Source organism: Aquarana catesbeiana, linkage group LG09 (genome assembly GCF_042186555.1).
Source record: "Aquarana catesbeiana isolate 2022-GZ linkage group LG09, ASM4218655v1, whole genome shotgun sequence".
Classification (NCBI taxonomy): Eukaryota; Metazoa; Chordata; class Amphibia; order Anura; family Ranidae; genus Aquarana; species Aquarana catesbeiana.
Window position 1 is genome coordinate 113,939,064 of NC_133332.1, and position 23,640 is coordinate 113,962,703.

Consider the following 23,640-nt stretch of genomic DNA (forward strand, 5'->3'; position numbering starts at 1 on the left):
TTGTATATGAGTGTAAAGTGGCTCTCAGCATAGCATCCTTGACATAACACAACACATATTTGTAATCCACAAGGAGAGAAGAAGGAAAAAAACACAGGTGCATCTTTATGGTATTCACCAATAGTACCTGTGATCAGGCAAGATCAAGGGCTCTCCCTTTGCATTCACCGTAGTGACAAAGAGTTTGATGCTCTTTCGGTCTGGCCTACGTTAACTACACCATCCAGGTTAATCTTACGGCCTTAGCCTCAGGTGTGTAGCACAGAGGTATATCTTTCAGCCACCTTGGGTGACAGTTTCAGAAGAAGAGGGATCTGGAGAAAACTGCGCACAGCTTCATTCTTCATTTACCCATTGAGTTTCTTTCTCCAAAATGTCCTCTTCCAGGTGAGCAGGTATGTATGGACAGCCAAGGCAGGGTCTTAAGGTCTCCATATCCGGGTAGGACACGGGTGTCTGAAGCATGCTGAACCAAGCACCCAGCAATGACATCTGGCTTATAATCAGGTTTGGTTGCAGGCATTGGATTGGTAGGGCAAACTTTGGGGACCCATTGAGCCCAACGGTCTTCCTCAAAAGATCTGGTAATGCTTATTAGTGGAGCTGCATTGGCAGACAGCCTAATTTTCACATTAGCAGCAGTAGTAGAGAGAACTTCACCCTCCTGCCCATCACTCATTGACTCCTCATCACTGTCACTCCACTTCCCAGTACAGGACAAAGTGTCCGAAAACAGTTTCCGATAGCCCATCAGACGAAACGTCTGAATCCGTTACGGTAGAACACTCTTCGGCCAGGATATAATTGCGCTTGGCGCTGGCCTTAACTGGCACAACTGCGTTATCCCATTTAATGGCCACAGGCATCACCTCCCCTACAGGCACACTGCTTGCACTCCTCACTGGCTTACCCGGTTCCAGTACTCTTTTCCCCAGTAGTTCGAACATTAAGGCGAGCAGTTGGATCCGACCACGGCCTCGAGGACCGACTGGTGCGCTGGGTCCTAGGGTAGTCGCTGAGGCAGGGGTAGCAGTTTCCTACTCTGGTGATGGCTGGTGGGCTCTGGATATCACGCCCAGCCAGAACAACGACATTCTTGTCCCAAATGACCTTTAGTATCTGCAGTGGTTGAGTCGGGGAGACAACTTCAAACAGGTGCTCTCCGCAATGTCCACAGACGAACCAAGGCCTCAACAGGATCATCCCACAACTATTTTTGCTAGCAGCCCTGATGAAGGGGGAGTCTATAGTCCCCCGAAACGCAATGGCCTCTTTTTATTGCTGAAACTTCAAATAAAATACAAATTACTTACCTCTTTGATCACGGGAGCTCCTTTATCCTCATTTCTTCTACATTAGTCGACCATAAGGACGCACACCAGGTAGCAGCTCAAGCCCTAACAGGGCTCATCACCACCATTCTCCAAACTGGGCACTGACCTCTGGAAACTAATTCTTTCCCTCTGCCCACACCCTACCAATCTACAACACTGACTGTCAGTCCAGCGTGATCTACACTCATTCTTCTCAATACAAAGTTAATGGCACCCCCAGATCAGTTCGCAGATTGCAGTGCGAACTGCCAAATGGTGCAGGAATCCCATGCCAAATGGTGCAGGAATTCACACCCATGCGATCCGATTCCAGTGCAGATAAAAAAAAAAGGGTCCTGCACCATTTTGGTGCAAATGCAATGCAAATTCAGCCATACAACCTGTATGGCTGAATTCGCATCACACAGACATTGCATGTGATCTGCACAACAGTGCAGTGTGAATCATGTCTAACATCGCAATAGTGTGAACCCAGCCTTAAGATTTGTCCATAGGCTATAAGGCCAAAGTGTCTCATGTAGAATAGTTATCACGTTGGAAACAAGGCCGGTGCTACCACTAGGCAAACTAGGCAGCTGCCTAGGGCGCACTGCTGCCTAGGAAACCCGGCCGCTGGTATTCCTACTCTCCTCTCTCTGCAGCAAGCAACTAAGTCTCAGCATCAGCAGGCACCTGCAGCTCCATTCATAGTGTCAGAGGTGCAGCGGTGGCAGAGGACTGTGTCTGTGTCCCATCTCCCAAATGAATGGAAGCAAACATCCCCTGCTGCACCGCTGCGCACCTCTGATCAGTCATCAGTGACATGTGATTGCTGTCCGTGATGTGACCACAGCCAGCCAGCTCTGTCTCTCTGCCCATACGTGATTCCTAATCCTGTGTCCCCTGGCCCCGCCCCCATCATAGAGGCCTCTCTCCCTCCTGGCTTGTCCTGAACAACGCCAGCAGCGTCACTCAAGTGCTATAGCACCTGGCGGCAGCACTCCGGTGCTAGGTGACAGGTGGAGCCTGCCTGGAGGAGGCACCAAGGCAGGCAGAGTTTAAAACTGTTCCTCACACACGCTTGGCAGGGTCACATCATCAGATGAATGCAGAGAAGTCTGCAGAGCCCCAGACCTGTTGAGTGAAATACTGTATATATATATAAAGTGCTGCGCAAATAAATTGTCCTTAAATGATATAACAAGATTAAGCAGACGTAGACAGGAGATGGGGACACCAGTGGATAGTCAAAACGCCAGGGGTTGAATCAAAGGTGACTAGAATCCCTTCACCATACATAGATGGCCCCTCACCTGCAACCTTCGACCTGAAACAGGTCACACAGCATAAGCAGACAAGCTGATCCAGGCAATAATGACTCCGTTCTTAGAATCCAACTCCCCCTCACGTCAGATAACTCAGGTGTTGTATATGCAAATAAAACATGCAGAATATAGTGCTCTCTGTACAAACTTTATTCATAAAAATGATAAATGAAGTGCACTCACATATACCGGCACTCAGGTCCGAGTGCCGGCTAACTGGCGTGGTCACTCGCCCCACGCTGATGAAGTCCCGCCCACGGACGTAACGCGTACAGGGGCCAGGTAGCGCATGACGTCACCCGCGGCTGTCAGCTTGTGTTTACGATCACACGCCAGTTAGCCGGCACTCGGACCTGAGTGCCGGCATATGTGAGTGCACTTCATTTATCATTTTTATGAATAAAGTTTGTACAGAGAGCACTATATTCTGCATGTTTTATTTGCATATACAACACCTGAGTTATCTGACGTGAGGGGGAGTTGGATTCTAAGAACGGAGTCATTATTGCCTGGATCAGCTTGTCTGCTTATGCTGTGTGACCTGTTTCAGGTCGAAGGTTGCAGGTGAGGGCCATCTATGTATGGTGAAGGGATTCTAGTCACCTTTGATTCAACCCCTGGCGTTTTGACTATCCACTGGTGTCCCCATCTCCTGTCTACGTCTGCTTAATCTTGTTATATCATTTAAGGACAATTTATTTGCGCAGCACTTTATATATATGTCTTTTGAGGTCTTTGTTGAATTTACCTTTGTGCTTGCTTGCATTTACTCATTGCATTGTCCATTAATGAGTCAGCGCTGAGTTCATTTCTATTGTTTATGAGTGAAATACTGTCACTGTCTGAGATTGCATTTTCGCAGATTCGCATGTAAATGTATTTGGTGAATAAAGACTGATCTGTCAATGTACCGAGGGGTCGGGTCCCCCCCCCCTCGCAACCCCTCCTTCCCCCTCCCTCCTTGGTAGGCTGCATTGATGGGTACTGGTAGGCTGCATTGATGGGCACTGGTGGGCTGCATTGATGAGCGCTGATGAGGCTGCATTTATGGGAGCGCTGGTGAGGCTGAATTTTGATGGGCGCTGGTGAGGCTGCATTGATGGGCACTGGTAGGCTGCATTGATGGGTGCTGGTGAGGCTGTATTGATGCACGCTGGTGAGGCTGCATTTGATGGGCGCTTCATTAAAAAAGGTGGGGTATACATGGGCAGGGCAAATGGGGTGGTGCCAAGGGGGGGCGGCAAAATTAGGTTTTGCCTAGGGTGTCAAAAATCTTTGCACCAGCCCTGGTTGGAAAGTGCCATGATCACAAAGTGACTCAGAATTGGGTGTAAGATTCTACTATGTTATTTAATAGAAAGGGGAGACTGTACGTTGATAAAAATGGAAATGACTGTATATTAAAGAAAAAGGTGTGCCTCAATCAGAAACATAAGCGTCAAAACACATTAGTTTGTTGGAAGCTGCCACTTTCAGAGCATGTTATTAGAGAACTTTAGTCCCCTGATATTTTGGTTCAGCTCCTCCCTCCTCTCCAGCACCGCCATCTTTGAAAATCTCACATGTGCGCAAATGTGCTGAAAGTCATTGCCTGGTGTTTGGGACCCAACAGAGACCTGCAGCACATCTGCACATGTTCAGAATCCTGTGGCATACATATGCCCATGAGTAAAACTGTATCCTGGGATGTGTGACGTAGACACCCTAGAAGGCAGCAGTGGGGGGCCCTAATTCATTCTCACCTAGGCAAGGAAAAAAAGGGCTGTGGTGCAGCTCTAAAAATAAACCTTTTAAAAAATTAGGAAATATATTCTAAATAGGGGAGAAGAAGAGAAAGGAGCCAGAAAGAAAACAGTTTTAATGTGGGAAGGTCCACTTTAAAATCAGTTGCCAATCCATTTTAATTGAAATAAAAAAAAAAGTTTGTACATCTCTGCAATACATGCACATTTTCTCATGATTTATTCTTCTAAAAACACTGTAAGTACAGAAATACCTGGTAATCTGTCAGAGATCTAACTCAGGTAGTGTGATCTGCCATGCCTATGTTTTCCTTTGTTGGACTACAGAACTTTGCCCTCCTTGTACTTCTCCACACGCATACACTAAATGTTTTCCCAACAAAACAATGCTGCTGCTTTCACTGCTAAGAGCCTGCCCACACTCTGGGTTCTTGTGAGATGTGGTTCTGGGGGTGTACCTACTGACATCCAGGCTTGGACCTAGATGTCAGATTTTAGTTGTACCCCCAGGTCTCTAATGCCCCGTACACACGATCGGACATTGATCGGACATTCCGACAACAAAATCCATTGATTTTTTCCGACGGATGTTGGCTCAAACTTGTCTTGCATACACACGGTCGCACAAAGTTGCCGGAATTTCCGATCGCCAAGAACGCGGTGACGTGCACCACGTACGATGAGACTAGAAAAGGGCAGTTCTGAACCAAGTGCGGCACCCTTTGGGCTCCTTTTGCTAATCTCGTGTTAGTAAAAGTTTAGTGAGAGACGGTTCGCGCTTTTTCAGACTCGTGGTTTTCAGATCGTTTTCTGCTGTTCAGTTTGTGCTTGTGGGTTTGTATCTGCTCTTCAGTGCGTGCAGTCAGTTCGTATTGGATTATTCAGTGCGATCTTGTCCACTCGTTGCTGTTTTTCAGGTCGCTCTCCACAGGCCTTGCTGTTCTTCAGTGCGTTTTGTTACTTCGTTCTAAGCAGCCGACCATTTTCTAGCCATGTTGCGTATGCGTACTCCTCGTAGAGTTTGTGCTGTGCGGGGGCTTGATGTTGGGGTCCTTACCTTGACACAAGCCCAGTCCATGAACAGGGTGGGGAGGAGTTCATGGACCAAGAATTGGTTGCTTCAGCGTGACCAGTTCTGTCATATGCCTTTGCTCCGTGAGATCCGTGAGAATAATCCTGATGATTTCAAAAACCTCCGGATGACGGACCCCGTATTTCACCGTTTGTTGGCTTTGCTGACCCCTTATATTAGCAGGCAGGATACATGCATGAGGCAAGCCATCACTCCGGAGCAGAGGCTAGTCACCACCCTGCGGTACTTGGCGACGGGGAGAAGCCTGCAGGACCTCAAGTTCTCGACAGGCATCTCCCCCCAGGCTCTGGGGATCATTATCCCAGAGACCTGTTCTGCCATCATTCAGGTCCTGCAGAAGGAGTATATTAAGGTAAGATTTATCCTTTAATATCACATTTTATTGTATTTAATGTTTGATAATATATTGTATTTCTTTCCTCATTCCCTAATTACCATGATTGTAATATGCTGTGAATGTCCCCTTTGTCCTCATGCATGCTGGTTTTTTATGTAATTTTTTTTTTTGTCCTTCATGCATACTTGCCTTCACTTACCTCCCCAGCATGGTCTCCTGGCCCTATATTCACTGCATGTAGTCACTTAACGGTGTATTTTGTCAGCTCCATAGTATAGTGCTTTACCCTAAATACCCCCTAAAATGTGTAAAAATGTGATTTGTGCTTTAAATTCAGGCAGAGTGCCAGAGGCTTTTTTTTTGGGTCCCCAAATCATTTGGAACCCTCTATCCCCCCAACTGCTAAGTCAGCTGATACCAATTCTCTATCTATCCTCAATCATCTATCTGCTAACTTTGCCAAACCCATACACACTATACCCATCTCATTTGTGGTCAGATGTATGGATGAATTCCCCAAAGCATTTAGTGCAAGGGCCTGCCTGTATACTTTCAAATGGTACTGTTTGAAGTTTTTGTATACTATTATTATCTTGATAGGTAGGTAATAGCAGAATGTCCAAATGTGCTCAAATGTGTACAATGTGTATTTATATCTTTGTATTATGGAACTTCTTACCTGTCCAGTGGGCTGTCAATAGTGTAAGTAAGGAGGGTCTGGCCAAAGTAATACACATTATTTAGGCATTCATCTCTCAATGAAGTGGAGAGGGTTACCTGTCCAAAAGATCCTCCCCCCCCCAAAATGTTAGAAATGGCCCATGAGGGGGGGGGGATCTGATAGGTGGACCTTATACCTTGGTCTTTCAAAACTCCCTAAAATAAATGTTATACTGATGTTGGGCAAGAATGGTTTGTGCCTAACCTGTGTGGGACCCCCTAATAAAAAGGGTGTTCTTGTGTCCCACACTAGTGCTCCAGCGTCCAGATGTGAAAACTGCTGCTGAGTGTCCTCTCCTTACACAGAATCTAGTTTGCATTACATTCTAGTTACAAACCCATCTTCACAACATTTTTTTAAGAGAAGTAGGCCGTAAAAAATTTAGTCAAATGCATATGGACAAAGCAATGGTGTTTTCTAGGCCGAACAAACAATGTTTCATACGAAGGAACAATGTGCCCATGAACATGAAAGTTGCCATTTTAAACTGTACAACAGTTAAGAAAAGCACATGGAGCAGCACGAACGTAATAAAAATAAAGAATAGGAACACAGCACAACTACTTACTTTTTTGCAGCACTCTCCTGATCCTTCTGTACTGCTCATGCTCCCTGATTTTGAGGTCTGACCACCGCTTCCTGAGCTGATCCTTGGATCGTCGTACCCCAAAATTCCGGTGCAGACTCTTGACCACTTTCGCCATGATCTTGGCCTTTCTGACATACGGGTTGGGGTAAGGTCCATACTTCCCGTCACAGTCGGCCTTCTTCAGGATGTCGACCATCTCCACCATCTCCACAAAGGACATATTTGAGGCCTTAAATCGTCTCCTTCTGGATCGGGACGTTTCAGGCTCCGGGCTTTCCTCCTCCTCCTCGTTGGTGTAATTATCAGACACCTGCTCTGTCTCCGTCATGTGCTCTTCCCCACTGCGACGAACGAGAAGGGGCGGGGAATAGACTAGAAAGAACATCAGGGGCGGGCGGATTTTCACACATGCGCAGTGTCTATAAAGCGTAAAACGCGTGCGTAGTACGTACGATCTGTGAGCGGAGGAAGGAGTAACGGAGGCGCCGATCGTGATAACGAAGGTAAGATTTAACATTGGGCCTATACTGCTTCTAGATTGAGGCCTGTATTTGCACGAGTTTAGAAGACTTTAGGCTGACATTAGGGTTTGTCTCGTGTTGTGTCTTGCAGTTAAAATGGATATCTTGAAGGATCATGACTTTATGCCAATCTTCATAGATATGTTCAGGGAGCTGCCCTGTTTGTGGCAGATAAATCACCCTGAAAATAAGAACCAAACAAAGAGGAAGGCAGCACTGGATAATTTGCTGCAATTTATGAAGTCTGTGATCCCCACGGCAGACATCACCAATTTTAATTTTGGGGGGATCAGAAGGGCACACACTGGGGGGATCAGAAGGGGACACATTGGGGGAGTCAGGAGGGCACACACTGGGGGGATCAGGAGGGCACACACTGGGGGGATCAGGAGGGCACACACTGGGGGGATCAGGAGGGCACACACTGGGGGGATCAGGAGGGCACACAGCAGGGGGCAGTCACAATGCTTTATTGAGCCCAATTTCTCACTGTGCCACATGAAAAGATGCAGTCCCATTTGTCAGCTAACAGCTCCTCTATGTTAAGCTGCAATAACTCAGCAGACTTAGCATAGAGGTGCCTGTAAACTAATCCAGGATATACTGCTAGCTGAGCTTACCTCCAGGAAGTTCACAGTCACTCGGCTCCCTCTGCTCAGCTGCTCACACCTCCCTCTTCCAGGCGGGCGCGGTCTCGGGGGTCAGGCACATCCCCTTCCCTCCCACTCAAGCAGAGGTCTGCAGGAGAGAGGCTGGAAAGCTGCTGGGGGAGGTACAGGGGCGGAGAGTGCAGTTACGAGTGTGTGTGCAGTAATTCCTAATGCTGAGAATAGCTGTGAGTTGTCTCGACTGTGGGACATTCTCGGGGCGCGCTAAGCCTCAGAGTCAGCAATATTTTCTCGGGGGGGTGCAATTTCCCTGTTGGCCCCCCCCCTGGATCCGCCCCTGCCTCCAGGTCCTACTCCTCCTCCTGCCACACCTCCAACACCAGAGCCACAGCCAGGAAGGAAGCGTGGAAGGAAGACCAGAGAGTGATGACTCTGGGTTCAGTCTGGTCTGGCAAAATATGCAGCCTCTTGTAGTACCACAGCCTGGGAACATACGTGTTATCTGCTGCTTTCATGATCTCTGGGACTTCTGGACCAGACTGCACTCCCTTACATATGGACTCCTCAGGCCACCAATTTTGCTGTAAAATAATTGATGTCTGCCCTGGGGGTCAAAGGCTTCCCCAATTTCTGATGTTTCTCCAGCGTTGCCTCCCTCTTTTTTTGGTTCTGAGCTCTTAATAATGGAATTTTTGTTTCAATTATACTCGCCTATGTGTGTTTTCCTTCAAAAAGGACAGTTTGTGAGGATTCAGGTACATTTCAAAAATACAATGGGAAATTAACAAGGGACACCAACACCAAGCAATCTCCTTCAGATTAAATAATACAAGATAATAATCGCGTTGTGGTAACTTGACACACTAAACACACACAAAAATATTCAGGAAAAAAAAAAAAAAAAAAAAATCAGCCTTGAAAAAAATACAAACCAAAAAAAGAATAATATATATATTTTTTGTCAGATGTGACAAATCAAAATATATTGAGGGAATCATGATAAATAATAAAGAAAGAAGTTTGTGAGAACTCTGTGTGAATATCAGCAGCAAAACTACTTCGTTCTTCCTGCATTATAAAGAAGAAGAGAGTGCGCTGTATTAAACAATTTTAAACATTGCAGCCTGACAAAAGTGCTCTATCCATTCCGAACGCTAATTTTACTAGACTGAGCTGTTCCGTCTCGGAATTTCTTCTGAGCATGCGTGGCACTTTGTGCGTCGGAATTGGCCACACATGGTCGGAATTGACGCGATCGGATTTTGTTGTCGGAAAATTTTATAGCCTGCTCTCAAACTTTGTGTGTCAGAAAATCCACTGGAAAATGTCCGATGGAGCCCAAACACGGTCGGAATTTCCGACAACAAGCTCCGATCGCACATTTTCCATTGGAAAGTCTGACCGTGTGTACCCAGAGTGCATCCAATTATCTATGAGGCATTCTGATGGGGACAATTGATCCAAGAGGGACTCTGAAAGGGAAAGTTGATGTAAGGAGCACTCTGATGGGAACAACAGATGTAAGGGGGGGCTCTGATGGGGAGAGTTGATGTGAGGGGGCACACTGGTGTGGACAGTTGATGAAAGGAGGTACTCTGATGCAGGCAGTGGATGTAGGGAGGTACTCTGATGCAGGCAGTGGATGTAGGGAGGTACTCTGATGCAGGCAGTGGATGTAGGGAGGTACTCTGATGCAGGCAGTGGATGTAGGGAGGTACTCTGATACAGGCAGTGGATGTAGGGAGGTACTCTGATGCAGGCAGTGGATGTAGGGAGGTACTCTGATGCAGGCAGTGGATGTAGGGAGGTACTCTGATGCAGGCAGTGGATGTAGGGAGGTACTCTGATACAGGCAGTGGATGTAGGGAGGTACTCTGATGCAGGCAGTGGATGTAGGGAGGTACTCTGATGCAGGCAGTGGATGTAAGGAAGTATTCTGATTGGAACATCTGATGCAAGGGGGCACTCTGATGGGAAAACCTGCTGTAAGGGGGGACTCTAATAAGGACACTTGATATAAGGAAGCACAGATTCTATTTATTCTTCTTAATCTAATGACAGTATAATACATACTAGTGATCTCTGTTCACTCCTGCACTGCCTCTGCACTACCTGTCAGACATTATTCCCGGTTTGTGACTTGTAGTACAGAAGCAGGCTGAGGGAACGGAGAATGCTAGTTCCCTACATCTTTGTCACACTGTTGACATTATACCCCCTAACATCATTCTGCACTTCCAGATTAGATATGCTAGATTGGCCCTGCTGACATCCTTTGCAGCTTCCCTGCAAGAATTGCACAGGCATAATAATGATCTTACGTGGTTAAAAAAAAAAAAAAAAACATTTTAGATGGGATGAGGGAGGTTTTGATTGGAAATTTCAGCCATACCTATACAAATCCTTTAAAGAAGCATAAAAAGTTTAAAACAATAAATGTGACTTTGTTTAAATGTGTTTATACAGAATATCTTCCTCCACCATCAAATATCACCATAGGAATAAAGACAATGGTTAGTGGGTCGATATGGGAGTTACAGTGGACTTGGAAGCCTCCTGTAGGAAATTGTACATTAGTCTACCCTGCTATCATAACGGATGGATCTGGAAAACATGTAAGTCTTTTTTCACTGTGTTTTATGTGAACGTATGTTGTTTCTGCACTGTTTGGCTTGCAGTTGGTAAATTCCAGACAATCGCAAGTACATACACTTTAAATATCAATGAAAACCTCTACAGTGACAAATATAGAGGTTGCCTTTGCTGACTCCTCCTATCCTTGGGAAAATGGTAGTTGCCTGGCTGTCGTAACGAACCACTGACCTGGAACAAGTTTAATCCCTTGTCTACTAAGGTATGTTATAACCATCCTGATCTACAGAGGGTTAAAACAAGCTCACAGTGGCATTCAAGCTAAATCCACATCACTCCTGGGTTCTTACCACTAGGGGAGATCAGTGAACACACTTTCACTGGTCTCCTTCCATCCAGTGACACCCACTACATAAATCCAAGGCCCACGGGTGAGCCATGGAAACATGGTGTGGGGTCAAAAGTGTACCATGGGTCATCAGCGGATGTGATCAGGCAGCTGAAGAGCTGCATGTCAGATTTACACACACACTCCCAGCTGTTGTACCAGCCGGGAGTGTATGTAAAACCTCCCACTGCCACAGACGCATGACAGATGGCGGTGGTAGTAAGACGGTTAAACACATATATTACCTACCCATTGCTTTTGTTTTTCTTTCTAGCATTATCTGTGTACACCACATTGTCTTAATCGCAGCAGGTGCTTTCCTTACAGCACTGTATATTATGGTATAAGAATTAGGTCATATCTGGTGAGTGTGCTTGACAAGTTATATATTCACAAGGTAAATTAAACAGCTACAGTTTTATATACCACTGCAGCAGAAATACAGAATACCACCCCACTATTTAATATAGAAGAGGGGAGTGACTATCTGCCAGTACTTGCAATAGCACTTAGCGACTCTTGCAGGTCCAATTTGGTTGCCCCAGACAACATTGCCAGCTTGTTTAATACGCTGGCCAAAACAGGAAAAGTCATCATTTCTTCTCCCAATGGCCCCATTCACCTGAGACTTCTCTCTAAGAAAGGAGCAGTAAGGAGGGATGGGATGAGTTCTAGTTTAAAATGTCATACTAGTGCAAATCTAATTGTACAATCTCCTTTAGAGCTACCATCAATTATGTAGCACTAGGGACTGTCTGATTTTATTCTAATTGAATGGATTGTTTAGGTTTGACCTTTTATTACATTGGTAAATCTACAGAGATTGTACAATCAGGTTGTATGGCCATCTTTAGTCATACTGCTACATACTTATGCCCTGTACACATGACCGGTTTTGCCATCAGAATAAACTCCGAAGTTTTCTCCGACGGAACTCCGACGGAATTCCATTCAAGCGATCTTGCCTACACACGGTCAAACCAAAGTCCCACCGTCAAGAACGCGATGACGTACAACACGTACAACGGGACTAGAAAAAGGAAGTTCAATAGCCAGTAGCCAATAGCTTCCATCTCCTACTTGCTTCAGAGCATGTGTCGTTTTTGGTCCGTCGGAACAGGATACAGACTAGCAGTTTTCCCGATAGGAATTGGTTCCGTCGGAAATATTTAGAACATGTTCTATTTCTAGGTTCGTCAGAATTTTCTAAAAAAAAATGTCCGATGAGGCATACACACGATCGGAATATACGATGAAAAGCTTCCGTCTGACTTTTTCTGTCGGACATTCCGCTCGTGTGTACACGGCATTACTATATACTCTTGATTGATCTGTAGTTGCAACATTTTTATGATGCTGAAGTTGTTTATGTGTTAGAACTCCATTTCTAGTTTGATTAATGTTCATCTTTATGACCTTAAAACAGTAGCTAAGGCTACAATCACATGGGTGCACATAGGCGGCCAGGGGCAGCCGCTGCCAAAGATCAGTAGATTCTCTGTGGTGGATCTAAAAGCTGCAGCTGTCAGATTTGTACTCCGTACAAATCAATGGCAGACCCCTTTGCTGTCTGCATGTAACTGCTCATCTGAGGGGTTACATGTGAATAGAGCCTCTGACTGACCCTGTATGCAGACAATGTGCACCCAGGGACAGCGTTTTCATCTGTAATTTATTTACTAGTAATATTCTATGAACTACAGAACACCACCCCACTATTTAATGGAAAAGAGAGGAGTGACAACATTGCATCTAGGGGAAAAAGAGTAGTACAATAAAACAAAAAATAGTACAATATTGGGGGTACAGTGTTAGCCGGCACCATAGAGGAAAAAGATTTGGGGGTACTTATTTCAGATGATTGCAAAATGAGCAAACAGTGTGACCAGGCAGTGGGAAAAGTGAATATAATTCTAGGATGCATCACTAGAGGGGTCACCAGCAGGAGGAAGGTGGTCCTGATTCTTCTATATAGATCTTAGGTGAGACCTCATTTAGAATACAGTGTCCAGTTTTGGAGACCTCACTTACAAAAAGGATGTTGATAAGATTGCAAACGATTGAACGAGTCCAGAGATGGGTAACAAAAATGGTGAAAAGTCTGGGGGGATAAAACATTTAGAGAGAGACTTTAGAGAGAGGAACTTTACATGTACAGTCTAGAGGAAAAAAGGGAAAGGGGCGACATGATTGAATCCCCTAAATTGGGGGTCTCCAGCACCCAGGCCACGGAAGAGTGCCGGTCCGCAGCCTGTTGATGACTGGGCCTGACAGCAGGAGATGAGCGGTGACCGCGCTATGCACAGGGCTATCACAGACCTGCTGTGTGGCCATGTCTGTTTGTCCTCTCCTGGCTCCTCTGCCGACCTGGTCGATGTCATCCATTCAGCAGGGCAGGGGGTGGGAGGAGCTTCAGATTGGAATAGAGAGCTCCTCCTGCCCTCTGCCCTGCTGATAAGATGACATTGTTGGGGCGGGTGGGGGAGTGGGGGAGAGGACATATGGACTGGTCACAGCTTCTGCCCTGCCAAAGGTAGAAGTCCTGTGCAGGGGAGGTAGAGATTAGAATGGGAAAGTGTAATGTTAGAAAGGAAAGGACAGGGGCAGACTACAGGGGCACTGTGATGGAGGAGGCTGTGATTGCTAGGGGCACTGTAATATAAAAGGGTCTGCACTGTAAAGGGGCACTATAATCATTACAGTTCCCCTTTACAGTGCAGTCCCCTTTACATCACAACCCCCCTTTACATTACAGTGCCCCCCCCCCTTACAGAGCAGTCCTTTGTACATCACAGCCCCCTTTACATTACAGTGCCTTCTTTACAGAGCAGTCCCGGTTACAATAATGTAAAGGGGCACTGTGGTGTAAAGAGGCACTGTAATATAAAGTGGGGCTGTTATGTGAAGGGGAACCTAGGACAGTGATATAAAGGAGAACTGTGCTGTAAAGGGGGCTGAGGACAGACTCCGTGTGTGACAGGAGTCACTTTGGGCGGAGGGCCCGTGGAACCCAGCTTACCTTAGAGAGGTTGGGAAACCCCTGTTTCAGCTCTCCAGGCCCCTCTTATGTGTAAGTTACCCTGTGTCTACAATGCCGCGTACACACAAGCGGACCTTATGGCAGAATTGGTCCGACGGACCGGACTCCATCGGATAATTCGATCGTGTGTGGGCTCCAGCTGACTTTTTTTCCCTAAAAGTTCGACGGACCAAAAATGAAACATGTTTCAAATCTTTCCGACGGACTCAAGTCCGGTTGAAAAGTCCGCTCGTCTGTATGCTAGTCCGACGGACAAAAACCAACGCTAGGGCAACTTTTGGCTACTGGCTGTGAACTTCCTTATTTTAGTCCGGTCGTACGTCATAACTTACGAATCCGTTGGACTTTGGTTGATCGTGTGCAGGCAAGTCCGTTCATTCGAAAGTCTGTCGTAAAGTCCGTCAAAAAGTCCACCGGACCTAGTCCATCGAAAAGTCCGCCCGTGTGTACGCGGCATTAGGGACACAGGGCGACTGAGAAAATGATGGATGACTACCTAATGGACACTGAGAATGTGGTTTGGATTACTTCAGATGGGACACTGGGACAGTACTATTTACCAACAATTACTCTCAAGAAATATATGAAGACTATTCCTGGTTTGTTTGATTCTGAACTATACATGTTCAAAATGGAAAAAGACATATGTGAGAGTTGACTAGGCTGCACACCCCAAAAATATACAGAAAATGGAAGAGTTTCCCCAGGGGGGTTTTAAGCAGCGAAAACGTTTATGAGAAAAATAATTAAGAATCTTTTATTCAAACAAGAAATGAATACAATTGAACATCAAATTTAAAAAGTATGTTGTGGTTAGCGACACAGACAACAAACACCAAACAAGAGCCATCGCCAGTGGTAAACAATACCCCATGGAAAACATGATTTATCGAATACATAGTGACATTTCTAGCCACATGAATACCCCTACTATTCATGTGGATAGAAATGTCACTATGTACCGTATATACTCGAGTATAAGTCGATCCGAGTATAAGTCGAGGCCCCTAATTTACCACAAAAACTGGGAAAAACGTATTGACCCGAGTATAAGACGAGGGTGAGAAATGCAGAGGGTCAACAATGCCCATCTGCAGCTGCATGCCTCCCTGTGTCCTGTGCAGCCTACCTGTACCCTGTGCATGTGTTCTGTGTCCTGTACATGTGCATGTGTCCTGTACATGTGTGTCCTGTACATGTGTCCTGTGTTCCTGTGTCCCTGTGTCCTGTGTCCTGTACATGTCCTGTGTGCATGTGTCCTGTGTGCATGTGCAGCCTCCCTGTGGCGATCTCCATCCTCCCTGTGGCGATCTCCATCCTCCCTGTGGCGATCTCCATCCTCCCTGTGGCGATCTCCATCCTCCCTGTGGCGATCTCCATCCTCCCTGTGGCGATCTCCATCCTCACTGTGGCGATCTCCATCCTCCCTGTGGCGATCTCCATCCTCCCTGTGGCGATCTCCATCCTCAGACGGCGGCCGGCGTGTGATGATACTGTTCGGCGGCCATTCCACAGTTCAAAAGCCGCGCCTCCTTCTCATCTGTGATAGGCTGACCGCTGACTGCCTATCACGGACATTCTCTCATTCTCATACCACGGACGAGGATGAGAGAATGTCCGTGATAGGCTGTACACTGACAGCTGTTCAGCCTATCACAGACGAGCAGGAGGCGCGGCTTTTGAAAGCTGGAATAGCCTCCGAACCGTATCATCACACGCCGGCCGCCGTCTGCCTGCATGACACGCTGATCATGCAGACAGACGGCGGTGACTCGAGTATAAAAAAAAGGAAGATTAAGGTCTGGTGTGACCCCTCTGACACCTCCATCCCTAATAGTGCACAAAAAAAACAAGAAAAATAGCCCTGGGACTTTAGATGAGGTGAGAGAGGTTTAGCCAATGTCCACAGTGAACACTGAGACAAAATCAATTTATTCATTTCAAAATGTTATGTAACTGAGCGGTAACAACAATGATTGTGAGTTACCAGGCATAATAGCCAATGTACACAACACAGATGAACGTAAATATACAAAGATTTATTACAAATGTTATACATCAATGAGCAACAATAAAACTTGAAAATTGCTGGGTCAGTAAGTACACATACAAAATAAGATAAAATGTACATACATGTGGACAGGGAAGTATGTAAACATAATGCAGACATCAATAATACCCAGCATGTACCGGCATAAAATAAGCATCAATAAAGCCCTATGCATTTCGCGAGACCCTGCTCGCTCTTCAGGGGCGGATGCATGAATGTTGTATCTGCAATGTAAGTAATAAGATCAATAAATGTATGTGGTTGGTAAATGGGGGCAGATGGAATGGTTAGCAAGAGAGGCCTGATGCAGAGACCTCATACTTACCGGAGTCTGAGATGAATCGCCAAACGCTGGATATCGAGATGGCAGCAGTGTAATGCATCCAGCTTGGGAGCTGAGGAGGCGGAACAAAACAAGGCCACAATAGGGGAACATCCGGAGGATCAGCACGGACTGGATAGGGGTATTTCTCACTGCGGTCTCAACTTAGCCCCTTAACATTGTGTCTGGAAAATGTCTGCAAGGATGCATATATATCAGAGGGCATCATGACTGCAAAATGAACTTATTGTATAGGGTTCTAAGCTTTAATTTATATATACATAAAGATGTAAGTGAGTGAATTAGGGTTATAAGAGTATCTTGGTATGAACAAGCTAACTGAGATATGGAATATAGTAAATGCATGAATGCATGGTTATAAAACTGGTATGGGCAGAGAGACTACGGGGCAATGTAGAATGATATAGTATTACATGTGTATAAAAACAATGTAACAAACCCAATGGATGTCAGGAAAGTAAAAAAGTTGTACCTCAATAGGAGTGAAAAACATCCAATGGTTGTCAGTTTGTTCTTAGAGATGTGACCGCTCTATCCAATCCCCAAGTAATGAATCAGAATCCTAACCGTGCTGAATGTCCAGATATACCCACAAGACCCCGAAGGCTACACCCCCAGCGTCATGTACAGGCGGTGACGCATGGGCGTCCAAAAGACATCCACCATCAAAGGGGGGTGCACAGATGCAACAACCACCCAACCGTCCGAGATGACCCACACAGCCCACACCTGAGTTACCTCAGGGAGACGTCAGTGTATGGGCGTGGAAAACATGGCGCCGATGTGCAGATGGCCACCCCCGTCACAGACAGGAGAGGACAGCAAGAGATCAAGAACAGAGCTCCCCTATGCACATCGCAGCCCCCGAGCTGGATGAAAACCACTGCCACAAAAGACCACCAGCGAAAGGGGAACAGCTCAGCCCAGCAAGGCCCCCTGGGAGCAGTATGCAAATATAACTGGCCAAAGAGTGATAACACACTAGATGTAATATGGACAAAGGCTAATGGTAACAACAGACCAGTGTGTGGGCTGAATGGGTGTCTTCCACCCGGGTTCAATCAAAAAAAGGAAGATTAAGGTCTGGTGTGACCCCTCTGACACCTCCATCCCTAATAGTGCACAAAAAAACAAGAAAAATAGCCCTGGGACTTTAGATGAGGTGAGAGAGGTTTAGCCAATGTCCACAGTGAACACTGAGACAAAATCAATTTATTCATTTCAAAATGTTATGTAACTGAGCGGTAACAACAATGATTGTGAGTTACCAGGCATAATAGCCAATGTACACAACACAGATGAACGTAAATATACAAAGATTTATTACAAATGTTATACATCAATGAGCAACAATAAAACTTGAAAATTGCTGGGTCAGTAAGTACACATACAAAATAAGATAAAATGTACATACATGTGGACAGGGAAGTATGTAAACATAATGCAGACATCAATAATACCCAGCATGTACCGGCATAAAATAAGCATCAATAAAGCCCTATGCATTTCGCGAGACCCTGCTCCCTGTCCACATGTATGTACATTTTATCTTATTTTGTATGTGTACTTACTGACCCAGCAATTTTCAAGTTTTATTGTTGCTCATTGATGTATAACATTTGTAATAAATCTTTGTATATTTACGTTCATCTGTGTTGTGTACATTGGCTATTATGCCTGGTAACTCACAATCATTGTTGTTACCGCTCAGTTACATAACATTTTGAAATGAATAAATTGATTTTGTCTCAGTGTTCACTGTGGACATTGGCTAAACCTCTCTCACCTCATCTAAAGTCCCAGGGCTATTTTTCTTGTTTTTTTGTGATTCGAGTATAAGTCGAAGGGGACACTTTCAGCCCAAAAAAAAGGGCTGAAAAATACGACTTATGCCCGAGGATATATGGTATTCGATAAATCATGCTTTCCTTAGGGTATTGTTTTAGCATTGGGGATGGCTCTTATTTGGTGTTTGTTGTATGTGTCGCTAACCACAACATACTTTTTAAATTTGCTCTTCTTTTGTATTTATTTCTTGTTTGAATAAAAGATTCTTAATCAATTATTTTTCTCATAAATGTTTTCTCTGCTTAACCCCACCCCCACCCCCCACCCCATCCCCTCGGGGGAACTCTTCCATTTTCGAACTATACATGTTCTTTGAAAGTGCTGGTCACATTGATCTCTGTTTCATGTACTCCAATGTAGTAGACGGACAGTCTGTTGTTGGTGGTCTCCTGCTATTGTCTGTTTATTGGGTGTTATGTGTTTTCTGCTAAGCTTGTCTATCCCATGGTTATTTGTTAATTGGGTCACCTATTGTCTGATTAATCACATGTCTGGGTGGGCATTGAGTGACCTAGGCTGGTTTAAGTGACTAGTTAATTAGCTCAGGTTAATTAAATCACTGTCAGCTGTTAGTTGCTAGCGGGGAAGTAGTATACGGTTTGTGTTGGTTGTCCCTTAGTTATATTATTTATATTTCTGTATTAGACATGTGCAGTTCGTTTCGTTCCTAATTTGTTTTTTAACGAATTTCAACAAATTTGTTAATTCGTAAATATCCAAATTAACGAAAACCTGTTTAACAAATTTTTCCGTATATTTGTAAATTCGGAAGTTTGAAAATTCCTAAATTTGAAAACCCAAAAACCCAAAAATATTACTAACTATTAAATTATAGGCATTGGAATTTCCTTTCAAATTTGGCTGTTAGTGAGCGTAACGAATACGAATTCATCCGAAGTTACGAATTATCCGAAATAACGAATGCTGTATCTAAACAAATGGAATTTAATGAATAATAATAATAAATAACAATAGTGATACAAAAAGGTTTTATTATTGTTATTATTTATTATTAATTTGTTCCGTTCCATTTGTTTAGATGTGGCATTCGTTATTTCAGATATCTTGTAACTTCGGATAAATTTGTATTCGTTATGTTCACTAACAGCCAAATTTGAAAGGAAATTCCAATACCTATAATTTAACAGTTAGTTATTGTTAGTTAGTTAGTTATTCTTTCAAATTTTCGGATTTTCTTTCTTATTTTTGGATTTTCGAATTTTCAAATTTACGAATTGCAATTAAAACGAATGACCCAGAAAAGTCAGTAGTTGATGCTTGGAATAAACTTCTAGCAGAGGTAGTGAGCCAGTTAAAAAGGAAAAAAACAGAAAAGCACAAACCGGCAGACTTGATGGACTACTCTGTCATTTTTCTGCTGTCACTTTTCTATGATTCTTTATAGGTACAGTGCAGTGAATGTGCATTGTTACCCTGGGACAGGGACCACTGGGTAGAAATAAAAGAAAAAAAGAAGGAAACTAATGTAGCCAGCACTTGAAGGACCGATAAGCTGTAATATATTAAATGATTTTGGGCTTAGACATCAGATCATTTCTATAAAAGACATAATTAATATTCCAGCACATTCACCACATTATTTTTTCCCTTGGCTGGCTCAGACAAACTCATGTTGAGTCTTGCACGCAATGCATTCAAGGTTTGCAAATTTATCATTTCAAACTACCTAGAACTTTTGTATAGGTCTTAAGAAAGAAACAACCTTGTATTAGCTCTGTAGGATTATACCACAGGTAAGTATTTGACACAGGATATTTTCGACACCGATGAGGTAAGCATTTAATGTTAGTAGGACATGGGATAACATAGATTTTAAGTACTATAGGGTCTATTTATAAAGAATTTGTATAGTAATTTGCCAAGTGAAAGTGAATGTACGCTCGTCTTGTGGGAATGGGGGCAAAAAAATGAATTGTATTAGGCTATTTCCTGTACTGTTGTTTTTTTTTTTATATTGATTTAAAACTAAAAACCACATAACATGGCGCTAAGCATCATAGCATGTCCTATGAAACTCATCTAGCGGCTAAATGCAGTATTTTCAGTTTTAAAGTAATGGAAAACGTTGGACCAGCACAGGAGATTTTTTGCCACCATTTATACAGAAGAAATGTACATGCACATTCACTGGGAGAACTTCTATACAAATATTATATAAATAAGTAGACTCCGAAGTGTCAAGTTTTAGTATTAGTTAATCAAATGTAATGCTAAAGGTAAAGTGCTGATATGCGGTTTCCTATGCTTCCACATTGGCTCCCGCTGCTGTCAATCACAGTCAGCAAGGAGGAAGCAGGAGGGGCGGCGCAGAAGCGAGCACACAAGAGTGCCCCGACAGCAAGCGGCTTGCTATGGGGGCCCTTTAGCAGAGGGAGGAGCCAGGAGCGCTGGCGGGGGACCCGAGAAGAGGAACACAGGGCTACTCTATTCAAAATCATTGCACAGAGCAGGTAAGTATAACATGATTATTTTATTTATTTATTTATTTTAGATTTTTCCTTTAATAGCACTTTAAGTGGCCGATGTTTGTCATTTCCTCTTTTGGTGAAACTCTCAACTGAATAAAAATGTTTTTAAAAAAAGTAGAGGAAAGGCTATGATCAAGATGGGTGTAATGAACTAATTCTCCAAGTTAGGTTAGATGCCTAGTTTAAGTGTTTGAGGGAAGTTTAAAGTGGCCCTTAGATAATTACTAAGGCTCCTTTCACACTGGTCCACTTTTGCTGCACTAAAAACGCATGTAGGCAGGTTGCCTATGGTATGCTAGTTAGATTACCGTGGCTACCCAAGTTGGGGACATAAGGGTTAACTCTTATGTTCTACTGCTAACATTTCACAGGCTTTTGGGATTAAGCCTCCTGTCCTGTGATATATAAAAGGTAAAGCTTCAGATCTCAAGAGTCGGGACAGATCAGCATGAAGAGACCAGGACTGTGCTGAGACTTGCAGATAGGGTAAGGTTGTTCTGCCATGTTATTCTTATCATGCTGTACTTTTAGTAAAAGTTATTAACCGCAAGAAGCCTGGTCTGGAGTTATAAAAGGGGTGCACATGGGGTCCTGGTCACCTTTCCATCACAAGATGTGCACCCTAACCTTACACGCAGCTTAAAGTGCAGCAAAAATGCATTCAGTAATAATATTTCCCTGTAACCACTTCAATACTGAACACTTTTAGGCACATATGCGAATAGGATGCATTTTTAACCGCGTCCGATTTGCATAACATGTGAACCAAACTGGCTTTCTATGGAGCCGGTTCACATATCTGCGGTGCAATGCAAATTCACAGCAAATTTAAAAAGAGTCCTGTGCATTTTCTGAGCGCTGTGGAGCAGTCCTGCGATCCTGCCCCCCCCACCCCATGAGAATGAGTAGGAGTACATTGTACCCCTACTCATTCACCAAAAAAAGTGTGAAAAATAAAAAAACACAGAGACAGTTTTTGACATTTCCTTTATTTAGAAATAAAAAAAACAAAGATAATGTTCCTCAAAGTAAATTAAGCGTCAATCACGATGAACGCCATTGCTTACCCACAAAAAAAAGCACCCTAGAGAATAAAATGGCAGTTGTTGCAATACTTTCTGTCACACTGTATTTGTTGTTTTGTATTTATTGTAATAAGACAACAGTAAAGTTAGCCCAATTTTTTTTTATATTGTGAAAGATAATGTTACACCGAGTAAATTGATACCCTACATGTCATGCTTCAAAATTTCGCCCTGCTCGTGGACAAACTTTTACCCTTAAAAATCTCCATAGGCGACGTTTAAAAAATTCAACAGGTTGCATGTTTTGAGTTAATGAGGAGGTCTAGGGCTAGAATTATTGCTCTTGTTCTACCGATCGCAGCGATACCTCACGTGTGGTTTGAACACCATTTTCATATGCGGGCTCTACTCACGTATGCGTTCGCTTCTGCACGCGAGCTCAGACGGGCACGTTTACATTTTTTTTTTCTTCTTCTTTATTTTACCTTTTATTTTTACACTGTTCTTTAAAAAAAATTGTGTCACTTTTATTCCTATTACAAGAAATGTAAACATCCCTTGTAAAAGAAAAAAAAGCATGACAGGACCTCTTAAAGAGATCCGGGGTCAAAAAGATCTCAGATCTCATATTTACACTAAAATGCAATAAAAAAAAAAATGTAAAAAAAAATGGCCCTTTAAGAGCTATGGGCAGAAGTGACGTTTTGACGCCGCTTCCACCCTGCAATGGTATGGAGACAGGTGGGGGCCATCTTCCCCTCACTCGTCTCCATAACACAGAGGAGAAAAGATCCGATCGCCTCCGCCACTGCCGATGGCTCCGGTAAGCAGCGGAGGGCACCTTAGTGCGGCGGGAGGGGGGCCCCTCTACCGCCGCCGATAAAAGTGATCTCGCGGTGTATCCGCCACCACTATTATCGGAAATCGGACCACCGGCTGAACAAAAGGATACCAGGGTTATGGCAGCTAGCTGCTGCCATAACAACAGTATTCCTCTTCAAAGTTAGGACGTATATCGGCGCGCGGCGGTCCGGAAGTGGTTAAGGACATGACGGCCAGCTTCCGGGCCCAACCAGCTATTGTTAAAGATGCTAGTAGCCGTCAGCTCCAAAAATTTGCATCTGAACCGTATCTGGAAATCGCAGCCGAACAGCTGAACAGCTGGTTTGGAAATTTGCACTGAAAACGGATTGGAAATTCGCACCGGACATGTGTAAACCTAGCCTTAACCCCTACCTGGGCTAATTTCAGCTTTCAGCACCGTCACACTTTGAATGACAATTGCACAGTCATGCAACATTGCACCCAATGACATTTTTATCATTTTTTTCACACAAATAGAGCTTTCTTTTTGTGGTATTTAATCACCACTGGGTTTTTAATTTTTTGTTAACTAAACCAAAAAAGGCTGAATATTTTGAAAAAAAAAAATGTTTTTTTTTATTATAAAATTTTGCACAGAAATAATCTTTTTCATACCATTAGGACAAAATTTATTCTGCTACATTTCTTTGGTGAAAATAATTCAAATTAGTGTACATTATTTAGTCTGCAGGAAAGTCCACAAACTATGGTACCTGTATATATCTGAAAATCAATCAATCCTGATGTACTGA

At 44.0% G+C, this 23,640-nt stretch overlaps 1 protein-coding gene across 5 annotated transcripts in view; it reads left to right on the plus strand.

The window, feature by feature from the left end:
* Positions 1-23,640, plus strand: part of LOC141108007 (interleukin-13 receptor subunit alpha-1-like) — a 117,300-nt gene that overhangs the window by 18,628 nt on the left and 75,032 nt on the right. Inside the window, exons 1-2 of one of the 5 annotated variants that reach the window (XM_073599158.1) lie at positions 20,188-20,264; positions 20,810-20,981. Coding sequence is in view for 1 of the 5 variants with exons in the window: in XM_073599157.1 (XP_073455258.1) it covers positions 10,716-10,864 (149 nt within the window). In the remaining 4 variants the exon portion in view is untranslated. Of the gene's footprint in view, positions 1-10,715; positions 10,865-20,169; positions 20,303-20,809; positions 20,982-23,640 lie in introns of those variants that run through there. The other 4 variants (XM_073599161.1, XM_073599157.1, XM_073599159.1 and 1 more) reach the window with 4 other exon arrangements.